This window comes from Pteropus medius, unplaced genomic scaffold (assembly GCF_902729225.1).
Source record: "Pteropus medius unplaced genomic scaffold, Ma_sr-lr_union100, whole genome shotgun sequence".
NCBI classification, from domain to species: Eukaryota; Metazoa; Chordata; class Mammalia; order Chiroptera; family Pteropodidae; genus Pteropus; species Pteropus medius.
Genome location: NW_024351730.1, coordinates 9,479,668 through 9,503,667, shown reverse-complemented (window position 1 = coordinate 9,503,667; position 24,000 = coordinate 9,479,668). Strand labels below are relative to the sequence as shown.

At 39.0% G+C, this 24,000-nt stretch overlaps 1 protein-coding gene across 4 annotated transcripts in view; it reads right to left on the bottom strand.

Moving 5' to 3' along the window:
* Positions 1-4,366: 4,366 nt before the first annotated feature.
* The window catches only part of KIT (KIT proto-oncogene, receptor tyrosine kinase), a 77,217-nt gene continuing 57,583 nt past the window's right edge, over positions 4,367-24,000 (bottom strand). The window contains exons 8-21 of one of the 4 annotated variants that reach the window (XM_039845237.1): positions 20,019-20,133; positions 18,150-18,343; positions 16,848-16,954; positions 16,628-16,754; positions 16,251-16,355; positions 16,048-16,158; positions 14,672-14,822; positions 12,724-12,815; positions 12,074-12,201; positions 10,900-11,022; positions 8,347-8,458; positions 8,134-8,233; positions 7,678-7,783; positions 4,367-6,529 (exon numbers count right to left, since the gene is read on the bottom strand). In XM_039845237.1, the coding sequence (XP_039701171.1) occupies positions 6,401-6,529; positions 7,678-7,783; positions 8,134-8,233; positions 8,347-8,458; positions 10,900-11,022; positions 12,074-12,201; positions 12,724-12,815; positions 14,672-14,822; positions 16,048-16,158; positions 16,251-16,355; positions 16,628-16,754; positions 16,848-16,954; positions 18,150-18,343; positions 20,019-20,133 (1,700 nt within the window). In that variant the 3' untranslated portion in view covers positions 4,367-6,400. The remainder of the gene's footprint in view (positions 6,530-7,677; positions 7,784-8,133; positions 8,234-8,346; positions 8,459-10,899; positions 11,023-12,073; positions 12,202-12,723; positions 12,816-14,671; positions 14,823-16,047; positions 16,159-16,250; positions 16,356-16,627; positions 16,755-16,847; positions 16,955-18,149; positions 18,344-20,018; positions 20,134-24,000) is intronic. The other 3 variants (XM_039845238.1, XM_039845240.1, XM_039845239.1) reach the window with 3 other exon arrangements.

Genomic DNA, 24,000 nt, shown 5'->3' with positions numbered 1-24,000 from the left:
CAGCATAGTGAAACTACAAAGACCAAAGAAAAAGAGAAAATGTTAGATGCAATAAAGAAAATATAGATAACTCTCTTCAAAAGAACAGACTAATGTGACTCCTCAACACCACCAATAAAAACCAGAAGAGAATGAAAATAAACTCACTGAAAATATAATTGCTATCCTTGAGTTCTACATCCTGTGAAGAATTATTCAAGAATGAAAATAAAATAACAGCAAAAAACTAAGATTTGCCACTTACAGGACTTCACTAAAATAAAGTTCCTCCTTCATTTTTCATGATCACTTTAACTCTACATTTCTTCCATGCACTGGACCTTGACTATTCAATGATTAATTAGATGCAGTTCTCTAACTTCAAGAGACCCAAAATCTAGACAAGTGTTATTAGATTTAGCTAACAAAATAAAGGATATCCAGTTAAATTCGAATTTCAGATAAATAATAAATAAATTTTAAATATCTGTATATCCCAAATATTGCATGGAGCATTTACTGGGGTGTCCTCTATTTTATCTGACAACCCTAGTCTTATACGAAGGGGAGAAATGTCAGAGACATAGTTGGAAATTGTCATTTGGTAAGTGACAGCCGTATCTCGAGGATTAGGTGAGATAGACCACAGCTTGGTGGGAGCATGTCAGATGAAAGTAGACAATAAAGGATCCAGCTCTGAAATTCTGACCTTTAAAGGAGCAATGGAGGAAAACTGAGAGAAAAGAAGAGAGGGCAGGCAAGGAGGCAAGTTCTAAGGAGGAGGGGTCCCCCACTGCATAAGTTTTATTCATTCAGCAAGTACTGCATGTCTGTTACAGACCAGATACTGTTCTAGACGGTTTCATAGAGCAGTTGAAAAGAGTGCTCTGAAATTGGTACTTTGGAGATCATTTTTCTTAGTTTTTTAGTTTTTAGAGAGCAAATTTCAGTACTCTAGTGAGGACCAGATCACCTGCTACAATAGAGAGGGTTTTCGAGACCCTTCTATTTTGGATTACATTGTGACTCACTAAATTCATAAATTAAAGTCATAACTGTAACCCCTAGTACTTCAGAATGTGACCTTATTTGGACATAAGGTCATTGCAGATGTAATTAGTTAAGATGAGGTCATAATAAAATAGGGTGGGCCCCTAATCCAATGTGATATGTTCATATAAAAAAGAGAGAATTTAGATACATACAGACACTTAAGAAAAGTGTGAAGGAGACAGAGGTCTATAAACCAAAGAATGCCAAAGATAATCAGAAAACCACCAGAAGCTGGGAGAGAGGCAAAAATTCTCTCACAACTCTTTGAAGGAACCAGTCTTGCAAACACCCTGATCTTGGACTTCTAGACTCTGAGACTCAGAGACAATAAATTTGTTTTTTAAGCCACTCAGTTTGTAGTTTTTTGTTATGGCTGCCGTAGCAAATTGATATACTTTCCTTTATAAAAATTCACTTGAAGCCTACCCAGCTGGTACTTCCTGATAGCCCATCTGGTCCCAAGATCCCTGCTGGGGGGTGTTTTCTCATGAGATGCTGGCCCTGATGACCCCACCGCAGGGTCAAGCCTGAGGTAGAGAAGGTCTCCTCAGTCTTCAATTTCTGTACTTCCAGCCTAGGGTCTTCTCGGTAGCTTCAGTACTTTCCCCACCTTCTGAACAAGGAAGATCACTTCTGCCACTTTCCCTTCCTCTCCACCCTGCCCCATGCATCCGTCTCCTTTTTCTCTACTTCTCTTCTTGTTCCCACAAAGCAGCTGTGCAGGCTTCAGTAGGGCTGCCCAAGGAACTCTTAGTTTCCCTTTCCCTTCTCTCCAAAGCCTCACCCCTAATGCAAAATGAAGCTGTCTTCTCAGGTCTCTCTGGGGAAAAGTTACATTTTCTTTTACTCCCTGTCTTTCCTGCCATATCCTCCCAGATGGCTTTCCCTTACTCCATGCTGATGGAATGTTTAATTATTCATCCAAAGGGTATTAATTAACCACGTGTGAAGCACTGTGCTAGCAGCCTCAGGAGTGCCTGAGATGGAGAACACCTGTGCTTCAAGAAAATGGAAAATTGGTAATCATTTAAAGGTGATAGGTAAGTTTGTCCTTAGGCTAACTCCATGGATTTATCTGGGCTTCCTGGAGGTTTAGACTTCTAAGGCATCTTGGCTCCATGGGACAGAGTGCTATGGAGATGAACGATATCTGCATGAACGTGAGACAGGAGATGCCAGCATAGGAAGACCAAGTGTTTGCCATCTCTGAGGTACAGGGACTCAGATCTGGATTCAGACTCTGGCTCCGTGTATTATTACCAGGTGAACTTGGGAAAGTCGTGACCTCTTGCAACCTCAGGGCAATTTAACCTGAGTGTCTGAATAATTAAATATTTTAACAAGTAAATGATAAACAATGAAACCCTAGCATATATAGGTATTTTATGTTGATTGATTTTGTCTGGATATAATGGGGTTGAGGAAGAGATAAGACCAGAACCAAAATAATTATAGCATAAGGCAGAATAGATTGTGAGAGCAGTAGGGAGTATAGAGTGTCGTGGGAATTCTGAGGCTACTTCAATTGACCTTATTTCCCTGGTCTTGAAAGGTGGGGGAGCTTGTTTGGAGAGAACAAACACATCAAAGTCTGAGTTGGGAATTTGAAGAGAGTGGGGCATAGTCATGAGCCTATGGTAATGGGAGAGAAGCCTGGAAAGAAGGTTGGAACAAGAACAGAGAGCCTTGAATTCCTCACTTTAAAAAGTTGGGATTTCACTAAACATAGAAACCTCCATAGCAAAGTCAAGTTTCACAGCAAACTAGTACTATATCATTTGCATTTAAGAGAACGACAACTAGAAACAAATTTTTGACTGTATAATTCTCTATGGATTAACAACTGAGTTATGCTGGTACAGGAACAGCCTCTTCCTTCCTGGTAAGACTAATTAGCCATGACGAAAGTTACCCTTTCTGATCACTATTTATGTATTCGGTGTATGACGAGGTGGCCTTGACAGCTTCATATTAGCACATCGAACACTACATGGGAACTGAAATTTTAAAAGCTAATCTGCCCAACATCACACAGCAGCAAGTGGAAAGCCAGGACTGGCACCAAGATTTGAACTCAGTTTGAGGCTGGACACCAAGCACACGATACTACACTTTGCCGTTACAGGAGGGGTCGGTGAGGGAATATAGCTACAGACTAACAATACAGGGGGTGCTGACTGCTTCTAAGTTATGATTTCGCACACACGAAAAAGTCCAAATGACACTGAAAATTTCAGAAAGGACTTCTTTGTTCTGTGGTCAATTAGCATTTAATCCTGTCTGCAATAAAAAATAATAAAAATTACCTAAACTGTGGGTCTGTTTTTCTGTCTGATTATTGACATGTTCCTGGCCACATAATTCCTTCCAGATTTTAAAAGGATTCCTCTTCATTACAGGTTACTTTTAGCTGTCCCTTTCCTTTCAGGAGATACTTGTGCAGGTACAAATGCTACTTCAATAAAGGAAATCAAAATTGAAGGTGTTTTGTGTGCCTACCACATTCTTAACAGGATATAAGATTATGTGGTTCAGAATGGTTCTTTTTTTAAAGCTGGAAAACTGTCAGACTCTATGCAGGATCTGCTGATATGGACAATACCTCTGGATCACAAAAGATGCTCCAGCCATAGACAGTCCTGAACTAACAAGCACAAGTCTCCTTCCTCTAAGTGAGTGAAAGAACTTAACTCTGTTCTAGACGCAAGTGACTATAAGGACTGAAAGGCAGAATCATGAACATTTCATGATGAAATAACCTCTCTTTCAAACGTAAGCCAGCAAGAATACAAACCACTTTCTTGGGATTCTTCAGGTCAAGCCTGCGAATTACTGTATTGTTCTTGCTAATTTTTAGAGAATCTCTTTTAGGAGGAAACATGCCAGTTATATTAGATTGAACCACATTAATGCTATTTGACCACTATTTTGCTCACAAAAAATGGTTATTTCACATGAGTCAACTTAATATCAATGATAGCAATGTGCAGAATTCTCAAAACGTTTTCCATTTATATTTTTCAATTTAAATGAAGACCTTGAATTGTAAGAATAAAATAAGAAAATACAGCGCATACTAAATTCTTAATAAATGTTGAATTTTCAAGTATGTAAACTCCGGTAACCTGAAAGTTTTGCATGGGTCTTATGCATTCTAGGTACAAAACATTCTAATATCAAGTGAATGTACTTTAACACTTTAAAGTTTAATTTCACTAAGGTTGAAAAAATTCAAAAAATCCATTTGATTTCTATATTTACATTTTTATTAGAATTCTTCAGAACTGTCAACAATTAAGACAACATATCAGAAAAAAAAACACGTGGAACACCAACATCTTTTAAACTTGCACCGCTTACATATTTACACATAAAGTTACTATATATATAAAAAATATTTTCAAGGACTCATGGGCTTGGGGATATTCAAAAGACATTATTGCTACATTTCAATATTTACAAAAAAGCCACAAAATAATTTCAAACATCAAGCCACTGCAAAGAAACATCTGATATAAAAAAAATTATAAAAATATAAACTTTCAAGACTATCCAAGACAGACCTCTCAGTGAAGTGCCCTTGAAGTACCTGGACACCTACAGTTAACAACCATTTTCTTACTATAACCAAAATCAATAGAAACACAAAGGAAATTTTTAGACAAAGTATGGCAAACAGTGACAATCTCTTATGTTGAAACAAAACCCCAAAACCTGTTACTTTGGAAAGGTGCGAGAGCATAGAACTCCAGTGCAAATGGTTACTTCTAGATAAGTGGCCACAGTTCTCTAAATATTATCTAAGGGACGGACCTACGAGGGGAAAATCGTGAAAGCAGCATACTTGAATCCTGCAAGACAACACTTAAACCTTGCCATGTACACATGGACCTCTTACAGTTGGGTAGTGATGGGGAAGTAGGGGGAAGGTAAACTCTTAATAATAATATCCAGGCAATTACCTAAAGTGTAAAATTTAAATATGTTTAATTGGAAGAGTAGCATTAATAAAGTCTAAGGAACAGGTACAGTATGTTGAGTCTAAATAAGAGAGTGCCTTAAGTGCAGGTGGACCACAGATATATAGGAACTTAGGCACTCTGTTTCCTATATGCCTCTATGCAAGCTCTTGGTAAGCTTCTCGGGACAGCCAGGTGAAGGAGACCAAGAACAGTACTGACGATGAAAGCAAACTACTTCTGGGAGACTAAAGGACCTTCTTGGGCTCAGGGTAAGAACAGCGCCAAAATATTTGTCTACAAGCATACACGCGTGTGCACACACATACACACTTATATACTGGCCCTGCGTTCAGGACATGCCTGCAAAGGAGGTTGAATCTAAATTTTATTTCCTGCTACAAAAGAATCCAAATTAGGACAGCACTGTCTTCTCACTTCTGCCAGAGTCACGCAGTACATCTTTTTCAAATGGCATCAAATCTATTCAGCACAATGCCATTCTGAAGCTGGTAGGCTTGTTCTGGACAATCTATAGAGCAAATTCATCAGCTACAAAAGGAGATTTTTGTTAAGATTGTGCTTGATAGTTATGTTTTTTCTTTAAAAAAAAAAAAAAGCACTGTGTCCTTCAAATTTGTCTGGCTCTTCTTCTATCCCTACGTATGGCAGACTAGAGCCAGAGCTGTATCCACGAACAACAGTTTGTGGGTTTTCTCCCCTCAGACATATGAACATGTACAATCGATAGGTGAGTATATACAAATGCTGGCTGGGGAGGCCCTTGCTCCAACTCAGCTCCCTAATAGCAAAATCTCGTGAGAAAGTAGGTCGGCAGCATGAAGGCTCACACACCGCAACGAGTCACCCTTCATGTCCAGGGAGCATTTTTTCATGGCCCATGTCTCATTCCTAGCATGAAACACTAGATATCTTAGGCCTAGATATTCATAGACTTCTGACCTTTGTCCTAATAACATTCCATTTTCCACATCAAGGTCTTAGGTTTCAGCTTCTAATCTTGCTGTACCATCATATCATTATGGGTGGTTACAAGGGCCGAAGGTAACTAATGCCTTTTATTTAAAGAAACTTGTCAACCATACTTTTCATACTTCTCTATATCAGAGAAGCCTCAGAAAGGACTTCCCACCCTCCCTTTCTCGAAGTCAGTCTTTTTTTCGTTAATGGGAGCTACTCTGCTGTCAGGAATATACGCAGTTCAAACCCTGGCATGGGGATAGGAGCTGATGACAATCACCAGCCACTAAAGTGTGCTCATAGAGAGAATTATAGCGGGTGTTCACTATCCTGGAGTAGGACGCAAGTCGAAAAAAAACGAAATAATCATAGAAACCAAACGAACAAGAATCACTCCACTGCGGAGACTCGCAGACATCCATTCTGCTTCAGACGTCTTCATGTACAAGCAGAGGCTGCGTGGACGAGGCGCTGCTGCCCACGGAATTGATCCGCACGGAATGGTCCACCACAGCACTCTCCTGGTTGGGGCTCCAGTTTGCTAAGTTGGAATAAATCTGAGAAAAACAAGTCCACAGTCAATACATCAGTCTCTACAATGAACACAGCAACAAAGGGAAATGTTTGCAGCTTCAGAATTGCAAATAACTTGAGGAAGACTCAACGAGAGGAAGTTTAAAGACCTTTGCAGCCAAAAACCAAATCATACTGGAAAACAAAACCCAACCCACAAGTTTTGTTTTACCCCTCATTTTTCCCAAGGTCTGATTACAAAAGAAGTGATAGCAAAAAAAAATGTGCTTTTCTGCTGAGGCACTTCTAGAAACGGGTGCTATCTAACCTGTTAAAAAGGGTTATAAACCACAGTAGCCAACTACAACCCAACAGCCGATGTAATTTGCTGAGAAATCAGTGGCCCTTCAATAGATCTTCCATTAGGAATCAAGCACTTAGGTGAAAAATGCTAGTTAATTTTGAAATACACTTTTACATGCAGAAGAGTAAGCTTTAACACAAAAGTATCGGTGGTGTACACTTGGGAAAGAAAAGATAACTCCAAGCACACAATCTGGAAAAAAAAAATCAGCTTAAAAAAATCTGAGTCAAAGTAAGGATTACTATCTTCCTTAAAAGCAGAAGAAATAAAGGGTTTGGGTTTTGAATTCCCCACCTCCCCAAATCACTGGGAGGGATCTCCCAACTTCAAACAGCTCTTCATTCTATATGGCTTGTGGGCATGACAGCTATCTGCCATTTTCTGGCTATGCTTGTTTGAACAGAAGGCTTATTTCACTGCAGTAACAAGCTGTTTTTTCTATGTTTTTATTCTAGTTCACACCATCCCAACCCTCTAAAGGCTGAATGGCCCTGACATGTGAGAGAGGGCCCAGGCCGACCCCATGACCAGCATTTGGGGTGGGGGAGGAAATGTGGCAAATCCGTATGGAAACTTCTACTTTCACACTTCTGAGTGTAGAGCCCTCTACTCTTTCTCATCTCACATTCTTCTTTGGCTCAGAACAGGGGGGCTGGACAGAAAGAACTTGTTTCCCTTGCTTTTACTTTCCCACCCAAAGGCCAATTTGCAGCCTAAGCCAAGGAGAGAAGGGGTGGAGAGGTTAGTCCTCACCCCACAGAGTCTGAGAAAAAGGATACACCAGGAGCAGAGAGAAGGGAGATCCTAAGCCTGGCAGAGTGTACTCACATGATTGGTGCTGTCTGAAATCTGCTTCTCAATCAGCTGAACGATCTGCTTGAATGTCGGCCTTTTTAGAGGATCAGCATCCCAGCAAGTTTTCATTATGGCATACCTGCGAAACGAGGGCCATTTTCCAATACTCCCCAATACCCCTCAGTTGTCTTCAGGTGTATGTCATGCAATAATTTCAAAAATAATTCCAGGGTTAGGCAACTGGACATATTAAGTGGCATGTGCATAATGTGCTATGTATGAAATGCTGCCGAAACTGGCTCTGTATTTGGTGACAAGAGATTGTGAAAATATGCTACAGAAATGACATTTGACCAGGGTATCCTATAAAGGAACCAAGTAACATTTCAAATTGTGCTAGTTGAAAACATTCAACATCTAGGGCTCTGTCTTTAAAAATAAAAATAAAAAGGGAAACATTATATGAAGAAAAAACATCTTAGCTCTTACATTTCGGCGGGTGCATGCTCAGGGCTCAGCATTCGGAAACCTTCCTTGATCATCTTGTAGAACTTAGAATCCACTGGCATTCCAGGGTAGGGGCTGCTTCCTGAGGCACAAATGGTTTGCAAATCAGTGTTAATAATAAGCAAGCAGGGCATTGATAAAACCTTTAGAAGATTCTCTGAGTCTATTAAAGTGCCTTTGGCAGGGTCATTTTACCTAAGGAGAACAGCTCCCACAGAAAAATCCCATAGGACCACACATCACTTTCAAATGTGTACACACAGTTGAAAATGCTTTCAGGTGCCATCCATTTCACAGGTAGCCGAGCCTGTAATGGAAGTAGAACAGATTCAGCAATGTTAATTGAGAAGATTCAAAAAGCTGAATAGAAAATGTTGCTATAGATGTTGCTCCTGCTGAGAGGTGGGGGTGGGAACTTGACTGTCATATCACAAAAGCCTTTCACCTTTATGACCTCAGATGACCCCAGCTATGTCTGAATAGGTGGTTCACAAGTATACTATCCCCATTTTCAAGATGAAGACATTGAATCAGTCCAGTATGGAGGTTAAGATCACAGACATCAGAGACAGACATGGGTTCTAATCGTGGCTCCACCACTGGCCTTGAGTGACACAGACTTGTTAGTTACCAGTGAGAATGTTTTCCTCTTTTCCCTTAATAATAGAAACATGGCTCCCCACAGTAAGGACTACATTTCCCAGCTCTTTTGCAACTAGGTATAGTCATGTGACTGAGTTTTGGACACTAAGTTACAAGTGTTGTATGGCAGCTTTAGGAAAACCTCCTTAAAATGTAGCTGGCATGCGTCCTTCTAGTCCCTTCTTCCATCCTGCCTTCTGGATGTGGTATCTAGCTATCTAGCTATCATCACCATTTAAAAATTATAGTAGCTTTTGGATCCATAGCTAGAATACATTATTCTGTTTAATAAAGCACATGTATTGACATATCACAAATTTATTTTTTAATACTTTGATAACTATATTTCAATTTAACTGCTTTTCTTGGTTATCCTACTTATTTTATTTTGTTCCTTTAAAACAGTGTTTTGACAAGCGATCCATAGGCTTTGCCAGACTATAAAAGGGGCTGTGGCACAAAAATGACTAAGAACCCATGTAAAACGAAGAACTTTCAGAAAAACTGACACAAGGAGATCTCAAATGACTATGATGTAAATCCTGGGGAGGTAACATGTTGTGTTAGTTTCCTTGCTTTTTAACTTGTCCCATAAATTCTCCTTATTCAGAAGCCTGGTGAAGGTGACATCTGTAATTAGTTAGCTCAACTGACTTGAGCCGAAGTCCACAATCTGGAAGCCTGGTGGGACCTAACCCATACTTGTTAATTCCAGCTAAGGTCACTAACCAATTACAAGCTATTAAGGGACTGCAGCATAACCATTGTCATGAGTATTTATATTTCAAATAAGACATCTATAAAGAATAGTCAGAATATTAAGTGCCATATAGCTATTAGCTGCAATGTGCCTGGCACTGTTCTAAGCACTTTACATTATATCAATTGATTAAATTCTCATAACAACTTTATGAGGCAGCTGACAGTATAATTCCCAAGAGGAGAAAAACAAAAGTTCAGAGGCGCGAGATAATTCTTGCCAAATATCATGCAGTTACTAAATGATGGAGCCAAATTCGAACTCAGCGAGTCTGGGTCCAGAAGCTGCTAGCTTCTTCCTCTTGTCCTTTTGTCACTATTCACAGGCCTGGATAAAGAACCACCTTACATTCTTCCTTCCATTAGTGTACCAGAATGAAGAGAACATGGTTTTAGTAACGCTCCTAATAATGAAATCTAGCCTCGGAGGAGATTTATTAGAACTGCATACTTTCATCAGAAGGTACTGCCAGCAACATTTCTACAAACCCAAGTCAACTACAGCCTACCCACAGATATGCCATAGTGATGAGGGAGAAAATGTTACATTATCATAAGGGACACAAGTAGCTACCGCCAGGAATAAAACTGAACTATAGAAATGAGCCTGGGAAAACAGTCGTAAAAGAGTAGATATACAGGGCTCCATGGCTTCCCATACTAATGGGACAGTGCTCTAAAAATCACGGACTCTGGTTTCAGCCTCTGCTGACCTATGTCATCTCAGACAAACATCGCTGATATATACCAAGCCTTAGTTTCTCTAACTCTTAAAATGTGAAGACACTGCATTCTAATGCCAAGGGTTTGTTCCGAAGACATAATGAAAATTGGCACCCCAATAAAGCACTTCTGTGAAATAAAATCACTATGTTCTATAAACCAATTATTACTTATGAACCTATTTAATAAGCTCTCCATTGATTACGAGATCCAACGTTCTATCTACCTAATTTTGAACACTATCTTAGATTTTAATCTCTTCACATGGCATGTCAATCTCGAAATAAAATTCTCCTGCTGTGACCTTCAGGTCCACATTTGTTTCGCTAGAGCAAAATCTGGTTCATTGCTATTCTCAGGCTATAATGAAAATTAAGGCTATTTCTGTTTCCTTCACATGCCCCATAATTACACAATTAGAATTAGGAATTCTATTATCAGAATGTTAGTTGTAGTAACACTCAGCACGCTATGCAAATTTTGCCGAAGTACACTTAATTCAAATGCTAAAATGCATGACATCTAAGGTAGGATTTGCATTATGAAAATCATAAAAAACAATTCTTACAAAAACTTGAAACTAAAATGCTTCATTGGACTATCAAGCAGAGAGTGGGTACTCACATTCCCTTTGACCACGTAATTAGAATCATTCTTGATGTCTCTGGCTAGACCAAAATCACAAATCTTCGTGATTCGACCATGAGTAAGGAGGATATTTCTGGCTGCCAAGTCTCTGTGAATACACTATTAGGAGAGAGGGGTAGAAAAGAAAGCCATTTAAATTTATTTTAAACTTTTATAGAGGGAAAACTATGTTTAATATTAGATTGCTGCTTATGTTATACAAATCCAATACTTTTGCTTTACATTTAAACTATTCGGTGCACCAAAAATAAATATCTAAATTATGCCTTGAATGATGCTCAAAATTTGTGTTTCGCATCGTTAAGACCTTAATTACTATAATCACTTTCAAAACCAACTTCTTAGGACTGCTTTCATTCATAGGAAAATACACTCTAAATAGTCACATCATATTTTTTACACTGAAAACTCATTTTGCATGCTTCTCTCTGAATGTCCTTTAACAGGGTTTCTAAAATGTCTAAACTTCAATTTGACAGCTTCAAGGACACAGAGAAGAGGCCCTTTATTTCAGCCATCCTATATCCTCTTTTAGTTTGGTAATTGTTCGGAAATGTCACCAATGACACTTAAGGGTCGGATCTGTGACCTTATCCCTATTCTGTTCATCCCATTTCCTAGGGAATTCCTCTCACTCTTCCAGAGACTATGCTCCTTGTTTTGGCTCCATCATTCTCTTCCCACCCCTATCCTTCTCCCAAATGTTTAGTATTCTCTCTGATCCCTTATTCCCCAACACTGCACAAACCATACATGCAATATTAGTTCAACTTTAATAAAACCCTAATATATGTTCACCAAGCACTGAAACTGTATGAGGTACCCTCTGCTTTTGCTGATAAATTACCTATATTCTAAGAGTAACTCCTATATCCTAAAAGCCAAAAGGCTTAAATGGTTTAAATGAATTCATTCCATATAAAAATATTCATAGAAAGCTCATTTATACAGCTTGCTCTTTAAAGCTTACAAATGAGAATGGGAATTCCAAAGAGACAGCAGTTAGAACTCGAAGAAACTAAATTTCCTCTGTTTTTGGTTATAACACTTCAAAACTACATTCTGCATTCTTACTACAGCTCTAAAATGCTCCACTCTGTGTGTGGGGTGGGTCGGTGCGGGGGACCTCTTCTAAGACAATCCCACTTACATTCTTTGAGGCAAGGAAAGCCATGCCCTTTGCCACCTGGTAAGAAAAGCTGAGCAGGTCTTCCAGGTCCAGGGCCAACTCGTCATCTTCCATGATGGCAGGGGTTACGTCTCTTTCTATGTACGAGCCTGTGAGGATGAGAAAGATTTTCTTAGCAATTAAAATCTTAATGGTGAAGAAAATAAGACAGTGACAACAATAACACCAAAGGCAAGTAATGAATGAACTGATGTGAACTTGTATGGAAATGACCTTCCCAAATGTTGAGAACAGGCAGGTGTTGAATCACAAAGTTAATATTCACAATCCTGGGTTAGGTTATAAAATCTTTAAGGGAGAAGGATGGTGGATTAATTTAAAAATCTCATATTTTTGATAGGTGAAACGTAATTAATATAATTTGATAGGCAAAATACATATTTGATATGCATATATTTTTGTAGATGCCGTAAGATACTCAGGTATAATAACACAGGCTCTGACTCCAAGTACTCCCTTTCAATCCTTAACTGCCACTGACCACTATTGGCATTGCCACTGGACCCTTTTGTAAAAAAGAACTGGTCACTACTAGAATGGCACTATATTCTATGGCAGTATGAGAAACCTTCTGTAAATAAAGTTGATTTCATTACTTGTTAGGTACTCACCTATTCTCGCAGATCTCCTTTTGTCTGCCTTGGTTGGTACAACATAAGAAACTCCAGGTTTCATGTCCATGTACTCATTAGTACTATCACTGCTGGGAGAGATGAAACATCCATCAAATCCTGATTGAATAAAATGGGAAATGGGTCGGGGGAGGGGTCACCCATAGAGCAGGCTCTATCTCCCCATCCCTTTTTTACATGATAGCCTGATTTATTAGAAGAAAGTATTGCCAGGTTTGAATGAAGAAAATCTTATTCAGTAAGAGGTGAGTTTTTAACATTCAACATTAGAGTCCAATCCCCAGGAGTTAAATGGCCTTTTTTGTGTTCAGTAATAGACGAAACTCAGGTTAGAAATCTCCCATCTCTTGGCACCAGAGATTTAATGGAAAATAGAGCCAAAAAGAATTATTCCACATGACTTCAAACTCTCTAAATTAGCCCCAAGAGACACAATGAAAGAGACAAAGAATCAGAGGTTCTGAGATGTGTTATGGGGGAGAAGACAGAGATCGTTAACATATAGTGACTGATGGAAGAAGGTTTAAAAAAACCACGTTTGGTTCAGATAAACACCAATAATTTGGATGATTTTCTGAACCATCTGGACCTCTTGAATCTGCAACATTTGGCTGGAGAGTCTTCAAGATTCTAGTACTTCCTGCTTCTGATTAGCATAGAAACACCATGACAACAATCTCCTTCAGAGTATGCGGGTGGTTTCAGTCCCATATGGAATCCCAAAGCACAAAGAACACCCCACAGGACTGAACAGTTTAGGCTATTATTTCAGAAAGTTAAAAATTATATATGGGGCCAAAAGCAAAGTGGCTCATTTATTCATGTAAAGAACACATGCTCTGGAGAAACTAACAAAAGGTGGTCGGTACTGTGTTTTACTACCGCTTAACACTGTGCAAGTTTAAAGGATCAAAAAAAAAAAAAAAAACATTTAAATCTTCGCATGGGAATTAAAACTTCAGCCAGAGTTACAGAAAAGGCTTCAAGAGGGAACTGCCAATCAGTAATATTTACTGAGGTCCTTGAGGGCCTGGAGTTAAGAGGCAAGAAGACGGTCTTGCCATCTCAAAATTAGGGGATGTAGTGAATAAAAAGGAAAGCAGAAACCCACCACTGCAGAAATATAAAGCATAAGGGACTGGGTATGAGGAGCATGATTTCTGTTGGCCTGGGCGACGCTAGGAAATCTTCTTAAGTGGGGGATCTTAACAACATTCGGAAAGAACAGGCAAAGCACAACAGAGAAGAATTCTACTCTGGTTGTAAACCACACTGATTCTCCTTAAAGATACTTGATGCTCTTTACACATCATTTAAATTCTGAATGACACCAATGATGAAAGAGATGAAAATAAGGTACAGAATTTCTTTAACTGTGCTACAGTAGTGTGCCTTTTTATAGCATAATGAGCTTTTTTTAAAAAAACAATAAGGTATATAGAAATAATTCAGAGGTAGATGGTGAGAAACCTACATGCAGAGTTAGGTTCAGAGCTTTCTGACATTTTGTTAAATGTTTTAAAGGAATTTACTGTGACAACTTGACAAGCCTTTGCATTTTCCCTATAAACAGTGTCTCACTGTAACAATGCATATAGTACCAAGCTCCACAGTGAAATGGAATGACATGCAGAACCATGATAGAGGAACAGATATAGAGTTCATTCAGTTGAACGGAACAAAAGCTTTGGGAAAAACTAAAGATGCATTTAAAAATCCAGCAAAAATCTAAGTTTAAGACTCTGAATCTTTAAAAACACTATTTGAACTTTCTAAACTGTTAACCACACTTAAATGATTTAATAATTCTGATTTTGCACCTCAAAATACATCGGTTCATTTTTTTTTTTTAAGAATCAGCCTTGATTGTAAACCCTTATGACCCCAGAACTGCCCATCAGCAACCAAGGATGTAAGTCAGCCTTACCACGAAGATGCCTTTGAATGCAGAAGGTTTTTATAAAGGGCTGCTTCTGCATGGTCTTCCTGCTTTGAGCAGATAAATGAATCACGTTTTCTCCTCAAAAAGTTCAAAAGATCACCATAGCAACAATATTCTGTAATGACCAGGGTGGGCCCTACAAGCATATAAGGTTTGAAGGAGGTGAGATATATAGACAAATCCTGCTTCCCATAAAAACAATGAAGGGTGACCTGGCCACTAACAATCAAGTTCAATGGATAAGCCTACTGAGTACCAATACGATCCGATCTATTAACACTGGTTATCAAAAAGCAGAGTGAAGTGGATAAAACTAAACAAGCAAGCCCCTTTTTTCTTGAATTTCAGAGTGATTAGGGGCCAGGCGTGACTGCTGGTTATACTATTATCAAACTTCCTAAATGAATCCTTTGATTCTTTACTACTTACACACAGTAGGGTTCACATCCTCTCAGTAACATTATTATGGAAATGATGGCACACACTGCAGGATAATAGGAAAACCAACCATGGGGAACAACCAGCTGAGACAAGACTAGAAAGTGGGTGAAAATCTGAAATGATGAGACATCATCACCTGTGTTAATGACAAGGTGTCACCTGTTCTGAGCACTACTAGTCAAACATTTTTTTGGTATTGGGAATGCCTAAAATTGAAGCTCTGAAGTTAACAGGCAGCTAATTAACTTGGGCAGAAATTTCTCATGAACAATTCATGATGTCGTGAAGCAACATTTAACAGGACTGTTTTAAGAAATTATATAAAGTTGACGACTTGACCATGGAGCTATCCAGATCTCAAGGAATAGCTCCTTTCACACAGCTTTGTTCCTACAGACCAAAATGCTTTCTGGAAACATCACTGAAATCCTTGATGGGAGGCTTGACTGATGCTTCAGAATTGGAAATTTATTTTTAACAAACGTGCAGTGTTTGCCTTGTTTGGTGTATATTTGAGAACTGGTAGACTTACAGGGCTATTTTTAATTATGGTATGCAAATAAATATTAACCCTTCAGTGACTAAATGTGATCCAGCAAAATATAAAGCTTGTGAGATAAAACAAAAGTTTTTTGGATCAGATGAGACATTCTTGAGATATTCCAGAGGTCAGTGTTATTGCTGCGACACACAGGACAGTCACTAAGGTATGTGTTTGGGCTGTCCCAGTCCATGATAAAAACTAAAATATACATTCTTAAGAACAATAGATGGGAGGAAGGATAACCTAGCAAGAGGTAACAATAATCTGGGTCAAAATCTTGCAAGCAGTTTACAATCAAGCATTGTCAAAATTGTATCAAAATCTCCCCTCTTGATAACTTGACAGATAATAAAAGACAAGGTGGTCATGGCTTTACCTCCAATGGTGCATGCTCCAAGAAGATTCACAATATTCATATGATTACCAAGGTAACTCAAGACTTTGAGTTCAGACATTAGAGCTTCTCTTTCCGTTAAATGAGCACTTGCTAAAATTAAAAACATCTTATTTTAGCAAAAAACAAACAAACAATTTTGGCAAACCGATGCTGAGCACATGCACTAGCCTGCAGAAACTTACGTTTGAGCATCTTCACAGCAACGGTCATGGCCGCATCCGATTTAATTAAGCCGTATGCAGTGGCCTCAACAACTTTCCCGAAGGCACCAGCACCCAAAGTTTTTCCTGAAGAAAGGAAGACAACAAAATCAGTGGTGGTGGTGGTGGGACCAAAGGATTATTTGTGTAATTTCAAAATCAACAAATGAATTAGAACACATTTGTCTAGACACATTTCCTTATAATGTGCTTAAGCCCAATCTATCAAATGTGGTGACATTTCACAGAAAACACTTATTGTTACAGGCACACTATAACAAAGGAAGCTATTGGGGTTCCCTAAAGTCATTGTTACGTGTACACAAAAAGGTTGTTTGGAAAGCCCATTTCATACTGACCAAAACTCAGCCTGTTTCTGGGAAACTCCCATTTGTGATCATAAGGAAGTTGCGTTGGGTCTATGTAAACATAATTGTTTCCATTTATCTCCTCAACAACCTTCCACTGTACTTCATACATGGGTTTCTGGTAGGGGAGAAAGGGAAAGATGTATCATCTTTTAATGATCAATGTTTCACCCACTAAAGCACTTAGGGTAGAGAACAAATAAGTGGTTACCTGTAAATATTTGTATGTAAGAATCATCACGATGATGCACATCATACCAGCTGCGATCACAAAACCAATCAGCAAAGGTGTGAACAAGGTGTGGGGATGGATTTGTTCTAAAATGAAAGAAGATCGTGGAATCACAACCTATCAGCAAGCTCAGATCTTCACCACAATCACCTAACCCCAAACTCACTCCCTCCCGTCTTACAGCCCATGGCAGGATTCAAAGCCATGCTTATATCAACTCCTTGCCTTGGTTATTTTCTTACTTTGTTATTCAAGCAAATCTTTTAAAATAACTGTAAACCAGACTACTGTGGAACATAAGTTGAGATTTCCATAGCACAAGAATAATTTTAAGCTGTTTGTCAATGAAAAACAACATCTAAACGAACTTTGTCCTTCAACCAAATTTCTGCCTTAGACAACTTTAAGAAATTTCCTTTATGGATGGTTTCTATTTTTTTCTTTATGCTTTCCTATATTTTCCAAATTTTCCACGTTGAATATGAATTTCCTCCACAACTGAGAAAAGCGTTTTTAAAGTGTTCTTTTTATTGCCCTGCCTGAAAAAAATCTATGATGAACAATGTAAGATTCTTCCCCTCATTACTCAAAAAATGAAAATATACCACTTTTTTGGCACTCGTCTTTGCCAACACAGGAAAACAAAAACTGAGCCCTAAGAATGTAGGTGCCCAGTTTCTTTGTCTTCTAAATTCATACTAATTCATCAATGTGTTTGCAAGGATCATTTAACTAATGTTAAGAGAGGTAGTCACTCATGAATGGAATTTTAAAGATGTTAAAGAAATAACTCACTAACACGATTTCATAAAAGACAGTGTCAATTTTCTGTCTGACAATGTGTTAATATAACTGATTTTAAATAACTGAAATTTTAAATAGAATTAAATTTTTTTATTGTCTTAATTCTATTTCTGTTTGAATATAAGGTAAATTTAGTCCTCCCTATTTTCCTTCTCTACCCTTTTTTAATGGAAACAACTGAAAATATACAATTCATTACATACACACACACACACACACACACACATTCACACACATGCATGCATACATATACATATGTGCACACACACGTGCAAAACATAAATAGTGCATGGTCAAAATTACTGCATATATTTTACTAACATATTAGCACAGAATGAAACTTAATGAGTTTGATGACAATATGGTGCAATGTAGATATTACCAGAAACGACATGGCCAGTGATGGAATGGATTAATATCATGATTGATATAGCAGAGCCTAAACATCCCCTTAAATTGGATTAAAAAGAAATATACCTTTGCTGTTACCTTTAAATGCAAAGTTAAAAAAGGCAGAACTCTTGCCCACATCGTTGTAAGCCCTACACTCAACCGTGCCATTGAGCTTGAATGCACTGTAATCGATGGAACTTTGAACCACTAGTTTTCCAAATGGTGACACAGATGAGTTTTGTATCTGCACATCCACCGGCCCAACAGGAACTGAACATCTAGGGGGAAGAAAACAACAGCCCAGATTCACTCCAGGAAAATCCACCACTCAATCGAACACCTTGGGTTTGGCGTACTTTTCACACTGAGTTAGGGGGTTAATGATTGGGAATTTCTTTTACAACCAAGAGTTTCCGATGACGAATGAACACTTCTGTGGCACAGTGAACAGGGAAAGCACTGTGGAATAGAAGAAAGTGGGAGATGAGGTTTTGGAATGAGATGTGGGTTAGTTCCTGACTTAAACTCCTATTCTGTCGACTTCTGAGAAGTCACTTAAACTTTCCAAGGATCAGTTCCTACAGCTGTAAAACTGGGATGGTAACACCCGTCTTGGAAAGTTAGTGAAAGGGTTAGGAATGATTTAAATATGCCGGCACACAGTAAACCTTGATAAATATAATAATTGAGAAAGGATGTATGAAGGCTTGAAAAGGAAAAGCATGGAGGAGTAAAGTGTTAAAGTCTCAACAAAGACAACCACATGGCAACCCCCCCAAACACCAGCAGCAAGAACCCTGCGGCCTGAGGTTCTATCAAGGGAGATACAGGTTGTCCCAACGGGCTGCACTCCAGGTAGCAAAGACCAGGTGGAGTCAGGCCCTCATGACCCTATTTTAAATTACCCCTCTCCTCCTGCCCCATATGCCTAGCAGTCTTCTATTCCTTCCTTTGCCGTCTTTTCCTCCTTAACACTTAACACCTACCTTCATTAGTTGTTTATCTCATCTTTTGTTCATCTCCACCCATTAAAATACAAACTCACAAAGCTGGGACTCAGGTGTGTTTTGCTCACTAGACTAGTATCTAGCATACAGGTGGCACTCCATAAATATCTGCTGAATGGCTGAATGTAACTACCGGGGTTGCTTCCACTGCGGGCACACTTTTCGGGGGTCTTAAACCTCCCTATCATTCCCCAAGGAAACGTTCCACTAAAACTCAGCTGAAAACAACAATCCTATGTAACCTCTTCCAACTTGTGATAAAAAGATCCATTCAAGGAAAAATAAAATTTCTACTATTATCCTGACTATTCAATTGTGATATTACACTGAGCTTTTAAAGCCTGAGCATAAAATACCATTTGATGGATAAAAACAGCAATGTTGACCCCATTTTCATCTTCAGGTAATATGAAAGAACAATTGAAGGCTTAAGTGTGGATTCTGAGGGAAAGGAAGCACAATGCCAGATGTGCTCTGCTCAGGGGCTGGGCACCTAATCAGGAAGAAAACCATTTAAAACACATAGCTTACAAATGCCATATGTATGTTGTAATTGCACGATCATTACTTTTTGGTTACTTGGCAATTAACTTCTGAGGTAATTTTTTTTATGATAACTATAGTCACACTTCCCACACACATTACCTCTGTGTATAGAATGGAAATCTAATTACTCTGTCCTGGAAAATTGCTTTATCTACCTGCGGGCTAGAAATTGCATGATAAATCCAAAAAGATAACCGCCAAAATAGAGAAGTCATTCAGTAATCATTTTTCAGCAAACAAAATTAATGTCTACCAAGAAAAATATAGCAATTATGCCCACATGGATAGAAAAAAATAATCAAAACAATGCTTTAAAAATTCTGAAAACATATTTGAAATTCAACCAAATTGCAGTCTTTCCCTTCTGCATGTTAAGTGGTTCCCAAAATAATTATCTCACCTCTGCTCAGTTCCTGGACAAAAATACCAATCTATTGTGGGCTCTGGGAATCCTGCTGCCACACACTGGAGCATGCCATTCATGAGCCTCTCATGAGTCAGGATTTCTGGTTTTACTGCAGGAAGAGAGAAGTGGCCATATGTCAGAGGGCTGGAAAACCTCACCAAGATTCACTCCGCTCTTTCAGAACCCTCAGAACCTTCTTGAAGCTGAGGGAACATGTTATTCACGGGAAGAATCTGAACCAGCAAGTGGAAGGTAGAAGGAGAGGCATGCGAAGGTCAGGCTGAGAAAGGATTTCACAGTCAGAGCTGCCCAGCCCCAGTGCAGACTGTTCACCCTGCAGATGTGGGGGTTCTCTGAGAACTTCCTGTTCCAGGCATGGCTGAAGCAAAGGTCGCACGACCACCTGACAGGGTTTCTATTTCCAGCGAGCGGTAATCGGAACGACTGCTTCTAATTGAGACACTAGCGCTCCAAACTGTGAGGTGGAAATTCTGTTGAAGGGAATTCCTGACATTAGGATTTCAAGTTATTGTGGAGACTGGAATGAATGAAAAAAGGAGTTACAGGAAAAGAGAAGAGCCCTCCCCCCGAAAAAACTTCCCTTTTTTTGGAGAGGGACGTGAAGGAATAGTACAAATAAGTAGCTGAATCATTCTATTCACAGAAAAGCAAAAACATAAGAGTAAAATACAATATGAACTTTTAACTCCAAATTTTTATTTCAAATGCAAAATACAGACAGAAAATTATAAGAGGAAACCAGCTCAAGAGTTTTATTCATAATATATCTAAACCTGAGTACAATCACTGAACAAGTAAATGATATCAGCAGGAATGCTCTAATTTGACATTTCTGTGTAACTACAATAATCAGCGGATATTCAATCGAGGGAACCCTAAATCACTGCAAATTCTTGAGATTATTTCTAAAGTGGAAGGAAGATGAACTTATGTTCAGTTGTTCTATTAGTAATTTATTTAAAGAATTTTAACCCTTTGAGAACGAGTAAGCTGAACTAAACATCCCGGCTGCGGCATCGCATGCCGAACCTGACCACAGAGCTCGGAAGGCCCCGCGTGCGGCAGACAGAGCTGCACTCCATCTCCGACACTCACCAGTTCCCTGCCCTCCATCAAGTCTCCTTGTGTATAAAATGGGAATAACAACAGTAACCATTCCATAGGGATGTTGTGACAATTAAATGAGATGAAGCACAAGAATGAGTCACAGAAATGAATGATAAACTAAGAACGAGTCACAGAAACAATAACTTCAATAATTATCATTAACGATTCAGCTATTCTTTTCTATTCAGAATACATGCCCTCCTTGGTTAATCAAGTTTGTTACCAATCAAGATCACTATATCTGCCACTCTAAATATTCTCTTCCATGATCTAAAAATTATTCTTTCAGATAGTATTAAATTGTTTTTTAATCAAATAAATTGGGAATTTGACATCGATGATGTCACAACTGGTGGGAAAACTGTATGTGATGAGAAGAAAAGACTGACAGATCGGAAACTTAGGAAGCTTATTTCCTCAAAGGAAGGTAACACTGATAAATGACATCTTTGTAGAATAATCTCTCAGCATCTTACTTCCTTGCAGGCAAAATGGCTTGCCAGGGGTCAGAGTGTCTACATGCATGGCACACCCACCTGTCACTCAACCTGGCCTGGTTGATGGGCTGGCCATTTGGCTAATACACACAAAAGAGCGACACTCCAAAGCAATCTCAAGGTAGGGGTATCCTTGGGAGTTTGGATCCAATGCCAGCTTTCACAAATAGAGCAAGAAAACGAGCCATCGTCTTGCGAAAGCATCCATCTGGCAAGTTTCATTTAATTATCATGGGCAACTGTGTGATCGAACTGGAAAGTAGGACATAACACAAAAAAACAGTAGAACTTTATGAGAGTGCTATTTGTTGGAGCCTGCAGGAGCCATACGGTGGGCCTCTCTGGACTCGATTCAAGTGTCACCCCTTTTCCAAGCCATCCTTAACTCTCCAAAGTCAAGGTGGTTGATCTCTCCTCCCTATTCCTGTAGCACTTTAGAGAGCCTGATATTCTACAGTATACTGGTCTGCCTCTTCCACCTGACTGTATGTTCTCAGGGCAGGAAACCACGTCTTACTGGTTGTACCTCTGACCCCCAGTAGAGTCTGATCTGTGATGGACACACAGTAAAAACTATTGAATGATTAAGTATCCCTAAAAAGAACAAGGAATTCGATTAGACCCACAAGAGGAGACCTGGAAGAATAGTCCAGTGGCAACTTTCCTGTACGGGGGCACCATTTCCACTCTCTTTTGTGATAGTGGGCTGTAAGGAAGGAAACTCACACACACATCTAGCCATGTGAATTTTTTTTTAAATATTGAGATTAATGATGAGAGGGGAAGATCTATACAGACAGCAAATATACAGGACTCAAATGGGAATTGAGTTCATGTCAGATTTCTTCATACCAACATTCCTTTTATAACTCATTCTTCCTCATGCCACATGATAAATTTTAGTGGAATCGACTCAATAGCAAAAAAAAACAAAACAAAAAACAAAACAAAAAAAAACAACCAACCAAACAAAAAAACCCCCAAAAAACGCTGAAAGGGTACCTTAAAATGTTAATGATGGTTTATCTCTGGGTAATAGGGTTATGGATAGTTTCCATTTTATTCTTTTGACTTATTTTTTAATTTTTGTTTACAATGAACATGTAGCTAATAATGAACCTATAAAACATTTTTTAATTAAAAAAACTAGAACAGCTCAAAATTACATAATCAATCTTTAGCTTTGGTTATACGTGCTCCACAGCTCCACAATCCAAGCCTTCCAGCGTGACACCTGGTAGCAGTTACACAACAGCCAGGGCTGGCAAGGGCACGGTCTGGCTGGCCTACTTGCTCCTGTGTGCTGGTTAATTAGGCAGATTTTTCAGCGACTATCTCAGTTATAACCTGAGGCTAGAGGAGCAACTTTTGTCCTGTTGGGACTCAGGTTGGCCAACCAAGCTCAGGGGGTCCTCAAATTTCAGTGTGTATTTGAAGCACTAAGAGGTTAAATGCAGATTCCAGGGCCCCACCCACAGAGATTTAGTAAATTGAAGCTCTGACCCAGCAATGCACTTTTTAAAAGTACCTTCAAGGGACCCTGCTCAGGCCAGGACTAGAGTGAGGGAAGAAAAGCACTTAGGGTGCAGAATTAAGAAGGCGCTCCTCCTCAAGATCACACAAATCTGGGGTTGGCACCATGAGTGAGCACCTCTTTAAATTTTGCACCTTAAGTACCTCTCTTTTTCTCACCCTAATCCCAGCCCTGTCCCTAATGTTGGTGATGAGAGACCTCATTCTGAAAAGGCTAAGTTTCATGAGTACAGTTTGGGCTGTACCTGGCAAGTTGCACTGAGAAAATGTTTAATTCACAAAAAATGAGCTGGGTATAAATCTGATTCCTAAAAATGAAAATCTGGGCTCATCTGCATTTTATGAGTGCCTCAAAGCACTGTAAGGCATAAAATATATATTTTGCTTTTAAAGATACATTACCCTCTGCTATTCTTCAGGTTAAATTTGAGCTAAGGTTTTCTTAGATATTCTACAATCAGCAGTATGCCAAATGACACATTCCCTAATTCCTCCCAAGTTGGAGGTTTAGATAAGCCTAAGAGGTGTATAAGTTATGCATTTCCTATGGAGATAAAAATAGCCCCCTTTCAAAGCACTGTGGACCTGAGTCATTCTGGTGTTTCCAATAACACTGATCAGCTTGTAGGCAGATTTCAGAGTGCTTCTAATTCTACTGAAAATTTATTGCTCATGCAATTCAAAGTCCTAACCATTCGATGATTTACCCCACAGATATGTGATCTTGAAAAATATTCCTATTTTATCACCATCAGGTCCACGCAGAAGAACAAAATGAATTTCAAAGAACAGAGCACAGATACCAAAGAGCTGAGGGT